General features: G+C 40.3%; 1 protein-coding gene across 3 annotated transcripts; it reads right to left on the bottom strand.

Moving 5' to 3' along the window:
* Window positions 1-153: 153 nt before the first annotated feature.
* Window positions 154-15129, bottom strand: clspn (claspin). Of its 3 annotated transcripts, none has more exons than XM_026156888.2 (24): window positions 14992-15129; window positions 13914-14031; window positions 12533-12942; window positions 11608-11751; window positions 11286-11342; window positions 11134-11206; window positions 10569-10671; window positions 9812-10407; window positions 9135-9323; window positions 8781-8944; window positions 8494-8696; window positions 8321-8373; window positions 8012-8205; window positions 7179-7710; window positions 7024-7057; window positions 6733-6829; window positions 6473-6624; window positions 5797-5958; window positions 5556-5677; window positions 5032-5162; window positions 4691-4817; window positions 3788-3867; window positions 3289-3447; window positions 154-786 (listed from the first exon to the last, which is right to left on the bottom strand). In XM_026156888.2, exons 2-24 carry the CDS (start codon window positions 13951-13953, stop codon window positions 661-663), a joined length of 3948 nt encoding a protein of 1315 aa, XP_026012673.2. In that variant the 5' UTR covers window positions 13954-14031; window positions 14992-15129; the 3' UTR covers window positions 154-660. The 3 variants fall into 3 exon arrangements, with proteins under 3 accessions (XP_026012673.2, XP_026012671.2, XP_026012670.2); XM_026156886.2 differs by having other exon boundaries at window positions 6733-6826; window positions 14777-15015; XM_026156885.2 differs by having other exon boundaries at window positions 14777-15015.
* Between the last annotated feature and the right edge of the window lie 638 nt (window positions 15130-15767).

The raw sequence follows: 15767 nt of genomic DNA on the forward strand, positions 1-15767 counted from the left end.
TGGGCAGTCTATCATGGGGCCATGCATTGATTTCTGTTTAGATAAATCAAGTAACCTAACATGCACATCTTTGCAATTCCTTTAATCTTCTTAGGACGTTCAAAACATACTGAAAACAAGAATCTGGTCTAACGAGACAAGAAAAGAATCAGATTTATGTCTTAAAATATTTTATTTACACTGTAAAACAAATACATTTAAAACATCACACAAATAAATTCCCTACTTCTTAAAAAGAAAAACCATATGTACATGATAAAACATTTCTAGATAGACCTCAATCATGTGGTCCAAATTAGGTCAAGTCAGATCAGATGAATGTCGCTAGTGGCGTAACGGATTAAATATTTGAACACACGAGCTGAACAAGGGAAGATTAAGTGTGCAAGTCATCGAGTAAAAGAGTAGCAGGATCTTCAGTGGTGTGTTTTGCTGGTGATTTATGCTCAACCACAAAATGGGCACAGGTGGGGAGACGTCTCATAATCCTGAAACCACCCAGAGTTTTGCCACTAGCTTCGTTTTTCTCAGTCTTATTGTGAAGTGAAACACTGAAAGTTAAAGGTCAGTTCTGCCTCCTCACTGCCTCTGTAGCAGCTGGGAGAAAAACTTGGACTCCCAGCCAGCTTTTCATCTTCATTCAGTTAGTGCGCTGCATCATCAGTGGTCCAGGAAGTTGAAGATGCTCCTCTGAGACCCTTTGGTCTGTCCTGCAGGTTTGTTCTCTCTGCAGACCCTCTTTGCTGCTGGATTCGCTGCCCCCATCTGCCCCCTCTTCTTCATCGTCTGAGGAACAAACATCAGTTTGTCTTTTTACAAAACTGCCGTACAAAATAAAACAATATACCGGCTAGTGACTGCATGTGCACTGGGACTGACAGTGTAAAAGTCAGCCTTTAATCTACTGTTAGAAATGTGGGCTTTGCCGCCACATAGTGTCCAATATTGAGAATACACCAGATACCATGACTTCACCCAGCACATTCACATGACTCTCATACTTAAGAGAAGCCCCGAGCTCTGTGGAAAACATTTCGTTTCTGCATTTATTTTAGAATAGCGAGACCTCACTAAAGAGACAAGCAGACAGAGTTGGGAAATGACACTTTAAGGAGAGCAGCCTGATTTCTAAGGCCACCTGTGCTTGTTAGGAGATGGGAAAGTTTGCTGTTGTGTGACTATTAAAAGAAGACAAAAGTATCTTTTTAAAAAACTGAAATTTCTAGATTTTTTTTTAAACCATCACACAATAAGAATTATTTGAAATATGTCCATAATTGTTCCTCTTCTGAAGTTCCCCTAGACTTTCAGGCGCCAACGACTTTAGACCAGTCGCACTTATTGTGAAATCTTTTGAACTCCTTGAGGTAATAACGCATTTGCTGCCTTTCCCGATTTCTTGAATTAAAACAATCTTGCAAAGAAGAGTGGGACAAAATTCCTCCACAGTGATGTGATTCCTGCTGCAATACAATTTCCTGTCCATCCATCTAAACCTTTGGTGGCCTCCCCAAAGCTTCTAAAGGCTGAGTAAACATTCCCCCTGAATTTGACCATATTTTTATTCATGGTGGCTTCAACTGTAACAGACATCTCTGCTTATCAAATGGTCAGAATTTACAGGAAATTGTAGAGATTTTTGTCAAATCAAGGTGGGGTGTCATGCAGATTTTAGATCCTTGACCCAACACAGCTGATATAAATGGCTAAATTAGCTCCTCAACATGTGTTGAAGTTCTCCAGAGGACTGGTAATGAACTAATCATTTGATTCAGTTGTGTTGACCCAGGGTGAGATCTAAACCCTGCAGTTCCCAAACTGAATATAAAGTTTTCTGGACTCTGGAAATTGAAATGCACGATGTCAGTTATATTTAATACTAATTTTTTTTAAAACCACCTTTGTTATTGTTATAATTAGTTGTATGTTACATTAATCAGCCTGTGAGTTAAAGTGGTTTAAAGAGGTTAATCGACTTCTTGATGCATGCTATATCATCCAGGTAAGTAAATCTCCAAAAGTTGATTCTGTTCAACTATTGAGTCAGTTCCTTAATCTTGATAGAGTTAAGATCAAGGAACTGACCTCCCAGCCTATTATTTCCTCAGTGGGCTGGTTTCAGTCATTATGCAAATGTACTGTTTATAAGATTGGGGAAACCTGCAGTCAGCTGAGGCTGAAGAAGTCACTTGGATGAGTGACGAAACGTTTCTCCCACAAAACGCTACGTCCAGATGAACAGAATCAACTTTTGGAGAGGTTAATCGACTGTTTTTCCAGTTTCCACTTAGTACATTTACAACATTTTTCCTCGGGAGTCACTAATGTCTCATGAAAAAGACATCGATTGGAGGTCATGTGACTTTCATGGTTATTAACAAGATTTCACAATGCAAGAAAAAGTGTCTTCTGTGTTTCATTTGTTTTATTTTTAAAGGCAGTTTAAGGGTTGATTTAAGTACTTAATCATTGCAAAGAGCAATTCAAGCCTTATTTTGCATTTTAAGACTGAACCGATTGAAGCCAGAGGGGCCTGCAGGAATGCTGGACTATTGTTTTACAAATTAGCAGTGAGGGTCATTGCATGCTGCTGCTGTGGGCCACTGATCCTTGACGTCAGGCAGAATATTCATCAGTAGGACATATGCTCATTAAATGGTCACACAGGACAGGACTGGTTCCCAGAGTTTCATTGTTTTTGCAGCAACACTTCATAACAGTGCATATAGTGGAGACATGCACTTTTATACTTAATCTGAATAAGTACTTTACATTTTGCTTTTTTTATCCATTTAAAAATTAGTTCCTTTTGTTAAGTGAGATTTTGAGTTCAGCTCTAGTTCTGCTAATTTACAAGTATAACCTTGGTTCAACCTGAATTTTCAACTATTTAAACAGTTATTTTTATTCATGTACTGACCTCTCCGGTTTTGTTTAAACCTGATTAAAAATCAAACAAAACAAGCAGTTTGAAGGCTTCACCGCAGGCTACAGATTCTCATTTTAACAGTTTTGGGGGAATTTTACAGAAAATTTTATTCATGACTGATCCATGATTATTTAAAAAAAAAAAAAAAACTAAAAATAACTACAGCAGTAAAACTGCAGCCATATTAACTTACATAACACAACTGAGCCTATTCAGTGTACATGAAGAGTGGGGCTGAGTGTTTGGGAGTGTAAAATGAAGTACTCTTTGAACATTCTGCTGAACTTCTGTCACGTGTACTCATGAAATGGGTTTTATTAATAGTTGGGGTTTTTTTTAGCATCATAATTCTGACTCACCTGTTTCTGTGGAGCCTCTGATGAGTTAACCTTCTCAGGAGAGAGTGTTTGGAAGAGGAATCCACGGCTGTTTCTGGGGGCCAGAGGATTTCCCTCTGAGATGGAAGCCAGCTTCTGGAGGACGGACTGAGGCTGACTCAGGAGAGAACCTCTCCTCACCTGGGAGAAACACAGATCTTAGACCGGCCTTGTGCAGATTATGGACGAACACATGATGAAGTCTTGCAAACACCCACTGTGTGACAGTTTAAAATATTTGTTTTATTTAGTAAAAAGCAATAACTAAACATCTTTTTGCCATTTAGCCTTTTCTTTATAGGACAGCATGGAGAAGAGAAGAAAGCAGTGACAGAGTGGGGCAGACTCCAACACTGTTCACGCCGTGATTAATGTTGAATTCTTTGTACATTGTTACACAGACAACAAAAAGCAGGTATTATTTAGACTTTTAAAAAAAAATTAAAAGAAAGAAAAGTTATTCACAGGGTGTTTGAATTACCTGTAAAGGCTGAGAGGGCCTCTGGAAGGGATTGAGAGCTGCTGCTGTCTTCTTCTCTGGTTGTGGTGCCACAGGCGGCTCTGGTTTAAACAGTTACACAGTTAGCTTACCGGTAAGTAAAGCACCAGTTTATTTAACAAGAATGACGTGGTTGTGCATGTGTTGCATATGAATTCCTTAAGTGTTTTCATGTTGAATTAAGTACAGAAAAACTTCATACTTTTAAGTGCAAACAGTTCAAACACCCTTTAAATATGATTCATATCTCAATGTAGAACTTTGTTTTGTGACGATACGAAGCAGCCAGTTAAATAAATAAAAGATCTAGCTACTGATTACATTCCTTTTTTTTTCTTTTACAGAACGTGAATTTCTGTAGCTGTTTCTGCGAATGGTCAAGTTTTGTTTGCTGGGACACATGTTGGTGTTTTTAGTGCCGTCGTTACTACAGCCATGTAGCACATTATCTGAATCTACCCATCTATCCAACTGTACTCCCAACTTTCAACACTGAGTAGATGAAAATGTATGTTTCTTATATTTTCTATTAACAATTCAGAAACAAACTGAAAAACTACACTAATCTTGGGGGTCATTAAATTATCCTTTTTGAAATAGTTTAAAATACCAACTTTAAAACCTTTCTTGACTTTATGATTTAAACCCTCTGTATTCTTCATAGGTCCTAAAGTCCTCAGATTGGCTTCTTGTTGTTTGGCTTTATTCTACAGTTTGACTGTGTGTCTTAACTACTACCATTAATTAATTCACATATTTTTCTTTTTTAATCTTTTATTTTTCCTGCTATGCAAGACAGTTGTGCCAATAACTGCTGGACAAAAGCTCCTCTGGGTGTTTTTAAGTAGATGGGATTCTACTCATGGGGACTTTTATCAAACTAACCTTTTCTTTGCAGAGTCTTGGCAGTCAGTTTTTTGGCAAGTTTCATGAATTGACTGTCTTCTTCTCCAATCTTCTCATCATCTGGATCCAATTCCAAATCCTCTCCTTTTTTGGCTTTCTGTTCAGACTGTGAGAAGAGTGACAAAAGAATGAACACAAAACAGCAGCAGCCCTCACAGAGGAGGCCAATTCATAAGGCGCACACAGCCCATTTCTAAGAAATCTTTTTAACAGAACTTGGCGAAAACCATCACACTTTTTTTTCTTCAAATGTATATTTTTCCATTAGTGCCACCTCCTTCATGTGTGTGTGCAAAAAAACTGCAAACCATAAAACCCACCTGTTCCCTGAGCCACTGCTCTCTCTCCAGTCTCTCTATCCGTCTTTGGACCTCAGCCTGGTCCACATCATCCTCTTCCTCCCAGTCTTCCTCGCCCTCGGCTCCAGTTCTCTCCATGCTGAAACCATCATCTGGACCAAAAATTACAATTAAAATCTCTCAATGACAAATGTGTACAGTTAGACCCAATAATCAGAAGAAATCATCACTTGTCATATTTAGGATGCTTTGATTAAAATAAGTAATTTAGTTATCTTTTACTTTATCTTTTCTTCTATATTGCATCCACTGTCTTGTGCTAGATGCTAAAAAAATATTTTGTCCTGACAGTATTAAAGTTGCAATTAACTGAATACAGATAATGCTGCTAAATTCTTATAAAACCTGAAACAAATAGCTAATAATGTTTTTATTCATTTAGATTTGTGCATTTTATTACTGCTGTTACTCCAATTGAGTCCTACCAACACTCATTATCGGTATTTGGTAATCCAGGCATCTAATCGTTCATCCTGTAAACTCACCAATGTTCTTCCATCGGAAGCGACGCGCTCGTCCAGGACCGTCAGAGTGCAAGTCTCCATCAGCCAGGTAGCGCTCCTGATACAGCCTCAGGCGACGCTTGTCATCATCCAAAATCTGCTTCCTGTAAGAACAAGAGACGCATTTTAACAACTTTTACATCGTTTTTGTGCCACAGGTTCATCTCCAGCTTGATGTACTTCACACAAAAGACATTTTATAAATCAATTAGTCTTTGCTCACATGTGGATCTTGTTGACTTGGTTTTGCAGCTCTTCGTCAGAGGGAAGGTCTTCCAGAAGCTCCTCTTCCTCATACTCGCTCCCTCTGTCGCCGTCCTCATCATCGCTGCCTAGATCACTACCAGACAGCTCGGCCTCCGAGTCCACATAGTCGGTCAGTCGCCTGCCAAGGAGATCCAAGAAACCATTCAAGCTGTGTCGCAGGTGTGGATTAGCAGTGAAAATTAAGCATTTCTACAGTTTGCAAATTGATGGTTAGCGGCCAATGACCTAATTCAAATGGCAAAAATAAAATCTAATAGTTTTTAAGTGAGAATCTTTGCATTAACTTAAAAAAAAAAAGCACTCTTTTCCATCAGTCAGTGAAGTTTAAACAACTTTCAAAGCCAGAAACAACATCCAACACATTTATCTGTTGGTCTCTAAACTGCATAAAAAGGCCTGCTGCTCAGATCAATTTTGCACAGACATTTAGTTAGGCCACAATGAAAAGTATTATTCAATTCTGTACTTATTTATAAGAAGGGCTGCTTTATTCAACAAAGCATCATGTTTGCTGGATTACATCCAAATACAGACGTATTTTACTGCCACCAAAAATCTTCCCACAGCAGGATTTGGCCACAACACTCTGCCACTTTCCATCGATCACGTTGCATGAAAGCACTTTCACTTACATTTTCTTCTTTTTTTTCGCCCGTGGCGCGAACACACCCTCCAGTTCCTCCTCTTCCACCTCATTGTTTTCCTCTTCGCTGGCATCTGCTTCATCTTCCTCATCATTTTCCTCCTCCTCTCCATCATTACCATCATCATCTTCGTTGTCGTCCTTTACACCCACAAGACATTTTTAATACTTTAGTAATTGCATTATATATTTAACCCAAAAAAAAAATCCAAAGCACTTGAAGTGTTTTTTGTTTGTTTCTTTGTTTACCTGCTCACTCTCAACATCTGATAGGAGCCGGAACTCGCAGTCCTCCTCTTCTTCCTCCTCCTCCTCCTGCTGCTCTCTAGCCTCTAACTTCTTTCTACTTAATAGTGTAAAATCAAAGTGAAAATCTTACATTGCAAGTAAATATTTCAGTTATTATTCCTATAATCCTCTAATCAAAGCAGTTTGGGGGTAATGAGGGAGAGGAGCAGCTTAAAGGATCACGGAAACTAATCAAACTTTAGAGATTATTAACAAAACCAGAAAATGATACTGACGATATTTGTACCGTACCTGTCTTGTGATGGTGAAGCTGTGTGAGTAGAACCTAAATTTGGCAGCAAATGAAAAAGGATTGTGTAAAAACATGAGCTGTAGAGGAAGTGACAAAAAAAATTGCAATGATGCAATGTCATTTATAAAAAAGCAGAAATGCACACCACTCTTACCTGGACTCGAAAATTTGCCTGAACATAGACCCAGCAGCTGATCCATAGTATTTTCAGAGTCTTCATCGTCTTCTCCCTCTTTCCTTTTCTTTGTCTGCTCCCCTTCAGCTTGTGTCGGTGGAAACGCTCCTGAGCACAGCCCAAGCAGCTCATCCTCCTGTGTTGCTCCAACGCCCTCTCCCCCTATGGAGTTGCTCTTCCCTGATCCAAAACCACCTGAACACAACCCCAACAGCTCCCCCATGTGTGCATCCATTGCATTTTCATCCAGGCTGCCCAAGATCAGCTGCCTCTTGTGAGAGGTGGGTGCACCGGGGCGCGGCCCCACATTTAGAAAACCATCTGCGTCAAGTAACTGGGACTGAGCATCATCTTCAAGCGAAAAACGACCCTGAGAGTCACCTGCTAGACCAGGACCAGAAGCAGCTCCATCCAGGGGGCCTGAATCTGCACTGGGAGAAGAAGGTGCGTACAGGTCTTGGGAGTCTTCAACAGGGAGGCAAAGAGAACGCTCGGAGAGCTTGCCTGAACTCTGAAAGAGAATTTTTTAAAAGTAAAATATAAGTACTCATTCTAATGTTGAATGTGTAGTTTGGTTTCTATTTTCTTTTATTCTATTTGTATAAAATGCACTTGCAGATGAGCTCTTGGTTATTTGCAGATACAGTCTTATTCGTGGATTTTCTCTGAGCCTTATTGATTCGTCAATTTTTTTGGACTTAACTACATATGCATGTATGTAACCAAGGGCATGTTTGGCCCAAATTCAAACCCCTCGTGAAATCTGTCTGATGCTGCAATAATTAGAGTGAATGAAAAACATTTCTTCTCACCTTTGAGGCGGAGCCGAGGAAGCTCGGCCTGAAGAGGCACGGTGAAGGGGAGCGGAAAATGGACGAGTTGAGGACACTTCGTCCTGTGCCACGCTGGTTATTCACTGGTTGGTATGATGTAATCATGGACCCTGGGAGCTCAAAGCTGCTGTTGTGGCTGTTGTCCTTCACCAGGGACAGGGAGTCATCCTCTTCTGGAGACGAGCGGGAGAGGAGAGGAAAAGAGTGTACTTTCAATTTCTCTCAATAACAAAACAAAAAAAAGAGGAAATACGGTCAAACTAAATGGAGCTCTTCCACTTTACCCACCCATCTTACTGCCACTGTCATGTCCAGAAGGCCCAGACCTTCTTACACCATCACTAAAAAAAGAAAAACCAAAAATATTTTTAATTTTATCCATTAAACAAGCTGCTGCAGGTGACATCTTGCAGCCAAATATAAGAGACTTTAAAAGTGCTTCTACAAAACTGCAAACATACCCGGTGCGCGAGGAAGAGTTTCCAGGGAACAGCATGAGAGTGCCATCTGTGTTAATGAGGTCGGGAGTTGGCGAGGGTCCGATCAGTGCCACTGGAGAAGGGCTCCTCATACTCTGAGCCATGCTGCCTTCTTCCTCTTCATCTTCATTGTCCTTCACATCGTCTTCTTCACCATCACCACCTCCCAATAAGTCATCGACACCCTGAGGAACAGAAGAACAGCTTGATGCAAGTGCAAAGAGGGTAAAAGCAAAAATTTGTGCAGCGTAACAAAATCATCCACGTACTTCTTCCTCCTCTGACTCATCCGTCATGTCTTCCTCCTCCTCTTCATCCTCCCCACAGTCTTCGTTGTCTAGGCGATTCAGCTCGGCCTTGCGCACCCTCTCCTCTTTTCTCCGTTGGGCCATGGCGAGCTGCAGGCGCTGCTTCAGAGTCAGCAGCTTCTCTCCTACACAGAGATGAGCAAGGGAGTCATATCATTTCCAGCTGATCCACGTGTAGTTGTGGTTAATGAACGTAAGCCCATCATAACTACTTATATTCAATCAATTATATAATCTAAAGTGAAATGATGACACTCACAGAAATGCTAAACAATTTAAAATTGTATAATTTCTATCTCTTCTACATATCCAGACCTGGTTTAGTGGTCACAGGCTCCTCTGCTCCTTCTTTGACAGTCACAGTGAGAGACTCCGTGTGCAGCTCCTCCTGGCCAGATGGGGTGCTGTCCTTACGGATGATGTCAAGCTGCAAAGTGCGCTCCCCTTGGGGTCGTGTGGGTGCAATAATGTGACGCAGATAACGCTCCTTCAGAGCCTCCACACCTAGTTGAAGAAGAGGAGAGGTAAGAGAGGTTTTCTTTGGCACAGAAGACATCGGGCCTTGCTTTTGATGAGGACAAAAATTTTGTAGTGCACAACACTTCGTTTGATCTCACATCATGTTTCAAAGGATTTAAAACTGCATCTGGGACATGTTATGAGGTCCTGAGAGAAGGACAGTATGTTCTAATTGTTTTCTGCCTTCCCAAACCATAGAGCGCTCAGCCATGTGTTCAGATTTCTGCTGCTCAGAACAATAAACATGATAAAAACAAAGAGGAAGGATGTTGCCAGTGTAGCTAGATGAAATGAAGTAACATCGTGCACATATTTTTCCTGGGAAAAGTTGCCTGCTAGTACTTCTTTCCCCCGTGAGATTATGCACATTTTGAAGTCAAATCACCTAATTTATCACAGTGACCATGGCAAAGGATCAAAAGGCTTGATTCTCCATGTCTTCTTGCTGAGATTGGGAAATATTTGTGACTCACCAGGATTAAGCTGTGGAGGGTCGAGCTGTACAAAAGCTCCATCATCTGGACACAATTTTGCAATAGGAGGCGGATCCAGTCCCAACTCCTTTAGTCTGGTCAATTTGTCTTTCTTCGGTTTGGTAGGCTGATGTACCGAGGGCTCTGTTGTAGCTGAATCAGCACTCAAACACTGAGGAGCTGCAGGATCAACCACAGCCCTAGATACAGTCTCTTTCTGCAGGGTTTCAGAGTCAGATGTTGCTGCAGTTGGATTTTGTGGTAAAGGAGCAGCTGAGGTTTCCTCTCCTGAGTCAGATGCAGGCTTGTCTTCAGCATCAGCTGTGACCGAGTCCTGCAGACTCTCAGAGAGGTAAAGCATTGGGCCTGACTCCTGCTCAGGATCCGAGGTAACCGAAGTTTCTCCGGCCTGGTTGAGGTTCTGCTTTTGCGGGGATGAGGTTGCTGCTGGCTGAAGTAAAGGCTGGATTTGATTGGGCGACATATCCAAAGAAGAGTTACAGTCCTGCTCAGTGGATGGCAGTTTGCTGGGTGGGTTTACAGAAGGTGGAGGAGCTGACGGTGTCTCCAACATCATTTCTGAGTACTTTGCAGATCTAAAAGCAGAAAGAGTTTTATAAATGTAAAGATTTTACTTTGACAGAATCAAAGTACAGTTACTTAAATCTGCACTTGTGTGAAATGAGCAGGTCCAGCGGCCATCCTTACATGACTTGTGTCTGACCTGAAATGTGTTAAATGTCATGTTAGTATTTACTTCAACAATGCCATGACAGGACCCTCTGGCCTTGCTCTCTTCTTAAAGAACTGGTCGATGGTCTTTGGCTCGGGGATGTGGTAGGGCAGGCCAAGAGAAGACTCTAAAAAGGCAGAAGAATGCAGTTTTAGTAGCAGATAAGTCATTAAATTACACCTGTCAACATCTATGCAATAATCTCCACAGAAAATATTTACAATGTTTCACTTGTTATTGATTCTAGTGGCTTGAATAAGTGAAAAATTATCCACCTTTACCAAAGTCAACATCAGATGGTGAAATTCATTCCATTTTCTTTAAATGAAATTAGCAATTAAGGTTTAGAATAAACTAAAACCTTAAAGATGCATCTACTTCAGTTATTTATAATAAAGTCTGCACTGCAGTGTAAATACACAGGAGAAACAGCAAGATGGGCACCATGAGAAGATTTTAAAGTACGGGAAAACCAGAAAAACCAGAAATGTTTGCAAGTATGGAAAGAAAACTAGAATACCATCCTCTATTCAAATTATTACCCACAATAAAACTTTATGGGTTAAATAAACGTGTCTTATCAACTGACCTCTGATCAGCCTCTGAGACTCACTGTGGAGCTGCTTCATCGCCTCTTTGCTGGCACGTGCAGCCTTTCTCTCCTGAAAGAGTCACATAGTGGCAATGACAAACTGCTTACAATTTAAAGTAATTATTTATTTATTTTCTGATTTTGCATACCGCACGCTGGGGCTTCTCTGGCACCTCTTCATCCTCCTCCTCATTGGAGAGGGGATCCTGTAGTAACATAGAAACAAAAGGACACAATGCCCAACATGGTCCAACTATTCTCACCACAACATTAAATCAAAGTGTTACAATAAAATTGAAGGATTTAAATTTATCTCAAGTCACTGACATAAATTCAACAGCTGTTTTAATTTTTCTTAAGGAAATAAGTCAAAGGCCAAACATAAATGATACCAATTCCAAATGTTTATCTTTTATAGTGATGGAAAATGGGTGGAGAGCCCCTCTTTTAAACTACTTGATGTTTTTGCACCTTATGTTTTTTCATCTTTTGCTTGACCGCAGCACGGATCGCATCCAGAGACTCTTCTTCCTCATCATCCAGACCATTGTCAAAAAGTTCTGTGTCACCGAGCGGACATCCACTGTCATTCAGGGTCCCAGGATGAGGCATTTCCTGAGGAAATGGGAGTAAAGCTGATTTTAGTTGCACACACATTACCCAAATTGTATGCTGTTTTTATGGCTTCAACATTTTGCACAACACACAAGATCTAAATTTTAAAACTTTGTTCAGTTTGATCTGCAGTTTAAACCTTATTATAGTGCTCGGGGAACCAAAACACAAATGCTTCCACAACAGTAGTTTGATCATCACACTGATGTGGTAGGAAGTGTTTTTCCCCCCTTTCTTCCTGACAACAAAGTTCTTCCAGAAGCAGATCTGTTTACTTGGCCTAGTAGTTGGACATGCACTGAAAAGCATCATCTGACTGGGACATAAAAAAAATAAATACTTTTTTTTTTAAATGTCAAAGGTTTCCAATTTTGAGATAAAATAATGTTTGAAAAACTAATTTTGACAACACATTTAATACAATCATTTGAGGATTTGTGAGTGCGCCATCTTTGTCTTTTTTCTGGTCACACTGACTTAAATAAAGTGATCGAAAGGCCACATGATTACATTAAAAAAATCTACTTAAATGGTATATAACTTTTAACATGTACTTGACATAAAATCTTTCTTCACCTATGTAAGCGTAGTCCACTTTGCTGACAATCATTCACTTTGCGGTTCAAAAACATAATTCTACCTTTTATTGATTTTATTAGTTTTAATAATATGTTATAGACCGGGCTGAGACAGTCCACAGGACGGATTATTGCCCATGTGTGTGAGAACCCTTGATGTATCAAACACCAGCCAAAAAGAGTTCAGACACTAAAGAACTCACCTCATCCCTTTCAGAGAACCTCTCCTTCTTCTTCAGCTTTTCCACCGCTTTGCTGCGCTTTTCCTTTTTCTCATGATGTCTCCTGCTCTTCTCTCTTTCCTTCACTTCTTTTGTGGATTTCACTTTCCTCTTCACCACTTTCCCCTCTTCCTCCTCCATTTTTCCACTTTTCTCCTCCTCAGGCTCACTGTCCTCGCTATCAACAGGAGCTCGGCTTATTCTCTTGCACTTCTGTCGTCCCTTTTCCTTCTTAGTCTCCATTTCCTCTCCACTGGGAGCAGATAAGACTAGTGCTTCTGCCATGTGTACGCTGCTGTCTGCAGCTGCCGCCTCTTCCTCGCTGTCACTGTCTCTAATGGCATTACGGTGAGGCTTTCTGTGCACCGTGATGTCTTCGTCGTCATCAGAATCTGATAAATAAGACAGCAAAACCAACCAATTTAGAAAATTAGAATAGAGTAGAATGAAAATGGTAGAAAATGGTAGAGTGGTAATCCCAGCTCATATCAATGTGTAATGAAACAAAATACTCGAGTTTGCACTAAACAGTGAGAAAAATAAATTCAAGTAGAATTTTATTCTAATGCATATTTTTGTTTAACCAAAATAAATAAATAAATGAAATAAAAATAAAAAAGGAAGACCAAAACATAAAAGGTATTTTTAAAAATGTACCGGTAATGTCTTTTTGTAATTTAAATAAGAGATTTTCAACATGAAACAGGCCTCTGGGAGTGACTAAACAGATAAGCTGCAAGTTGAGTAGTTTGGAGACAAAGTTAAGAGACAGGTAAAGCAAACTTAATGTGGTTAAAGTGGGAGAGTGGACATATTGGTCACAAAATAAAAAAGGGGGAAATGGAGCTTCAAGGCAGGAGAAAAAGCAGAAGTCAAAAACAACATATGTCCTCAGAGAGTGGTTTGGCTCACAGCCCTGATGAAATTTCTTTGATGGAAGAGAAAAACATCTTCAGTGAGCACCAAGAGTTCTTATATGCAGGACAATTATATACAGAACACCTTGATATAAACCCTTCTGAAGAAAAACAAATATGAGTCCAGGGAGAGTGAAATACTTCATTATTAAAGTATTTATACTATTTCCTACAGAATTTCCCTTGGACTGATACGTTACTCTTTGCCTTTATTATTTTTCAAATAAATTTGGTCCTTTGGAAACTGGACATCTTTTAGATACTGGTTTGCTTTCATTTATAACCTTTGAATGTATATTTTCTAAAGCACTGCAGCTTTGATTCTTTGGTCAGACTGGCTCATTATGATAACTAGTGTTTCTCTGCCTACTCTGGTGTCACAGGCAGTTGCATAAATGCATACCTCATTTACACAGCCAGAGTGGCTCATTGTTATGCTGCTTTACCTGAACGACCTTCTCTTTTGTTAGAGGTGTCTGTAGCCATCTCCTCTGCTGGTGAGCCCACCCCGCTGTCTGAATCACTCTCTGTTGCAGTCTGGGCCACAACTGGGAGTGCCTCAGCCTGCATACAGTAGCAGACAATACACATGAATTGTTGCTGCATGGGGGGAGTAAAAGGTATTTAGTGGAAAAAAACTTGAGGTTAAGTATCAACTGAAAAACAGTTCATCTAAGGCAAGGGTAGAAGTTCAGTTTAGGCTACTTGATTGAGATCCATGTAGTGTGGGACTGCTTTTGTTAAATCTAGTAACACTAGGAATTCGTTTCAAATGGAGGGCAACCCAAATTGCTGCATAGCTAATTTAAAAAAAAAAAAGTACCCCAGGATAGCATGTTTCTGCATTTGACAAAAACACAGAGGAGAGGGTGTTTACACAGAGGATGGGTGTCACTTTTGTCACTTTGAGCAGCGAAACGCTTGTTCGTTGACAGGACTGGCGCCTTGAAGTAAACCAAACAATGAGCAGCATGTCTGCCTTTCGATGTTTCTAATTATCACCATTCAGGCAACAGATAAGGCTGTCCGTCACCTAGGTCTTACTTTAACAAAAGGATTTAAAATTAAAATGTCAAATTGACACGCTTTAAAGGCCCAGGCCAGTTATCACTATCCAAAAGAGCTGAGCTAAACCTAACCTAGCCAGGAAGCTAGGTGGCTAACGAAATGTGCAGTTAGCATATTTCTTTCGATCTTGCCAATCTCCACCAAACAAAAACGACCCAATCAAACAGAGCGATATATGCAAGTCTAGAAAGGTTAGGCAGATGTTCAAGATAATCACTGACAAACCAAAGCATTGCCTGACCTGTTGTTGAGAAAGCAAGCTCATCTTTGTCCGCTGGCTAGTTTACGTTCTTTTTTTGCAAAATAAACAGGCTCAGACGGTACCTCGTACTCTCGTGTTAGCCACAGAAAAACGTGGACAAGTCAAAGCGACCAGTGGTGCTTCTGTATTTTAATTGACATTTAGTTAGCGTTTAGCCGGAAAAGTTATCTTCCTCCCGCCTGTTCCATACACACCGAATAGAAATTTTGATGTTTCGCGCGCCGTGACAGCTGGCCCACAGTTTTTCGTCACCGGAACGTCAATCACAGTGTTCTCGATTTCCTATTGGTCTGTTTGGCGCAGCTGTCCCGCCTAATTTGACTACGCTGCAATGCAAAAGCGTTTGCTTAATCCCCGGGACCTCTCCGGCGGGTGGGGGTTGTTGCTGGAGAAGAAACAAAAAGGAAAAAATTCCAAATATCAGAACAACTTTAACACTTATTGTAATGGTAATTAATCATAAAGCACAGTTATTGAAAATGCACCGTTTTGCAACTATTCCATTGTCCCGTTGCAAGGAAAATGGCATTGCATAATGGAGTGATATCTTTATTTAATCATTTATCGCTTATTTGTTCTTTAAAGACCTACTACCCAGACATTTCAAAACCATTAAATTTCTCCACATTTTTGTCCATCTACACAGATTTTTCTGTGCAATTCTACTTACAAACCCACTATTCCCCAATCAAGTGTTAAAGTCGGCGCTTTGTTGATACTAATTAATCCAATCCAAGAGTTGTCTGTTTCTCAAAATTAGTTGCATAACCTTGACTTCTGTTAATTAGTATTTTTTCCAGGTTTTTGCAGCTTAATACATTTGTGTCTTTTGCAAGGTTGAATGAAACATTTGGATTTTTAGCAGTATCCCACAGTTTCATTTGTTAGACCAAACAATAACCCCCGAAACTGACACCCCCACCCCCACATCCCCACCCAAAGGCTGATACTCCAGGTTAATCAACAAGCG

Source organism: Astatotilapia calliptera, chromosome 22, assembly GCF_964374335.1.
Source record: "Astatotilapia calliptera chromosome 22, fAstCal68.1, whole genome shotgun sequence".
Classification (NCBI taxonomy): domain Eukaryota; kingdom Metazoa; phylum Chordata; class Actinopteri; order Cichliformes; family Cichlidae; genus Astatotilapia; species Astatotilapia calliptera.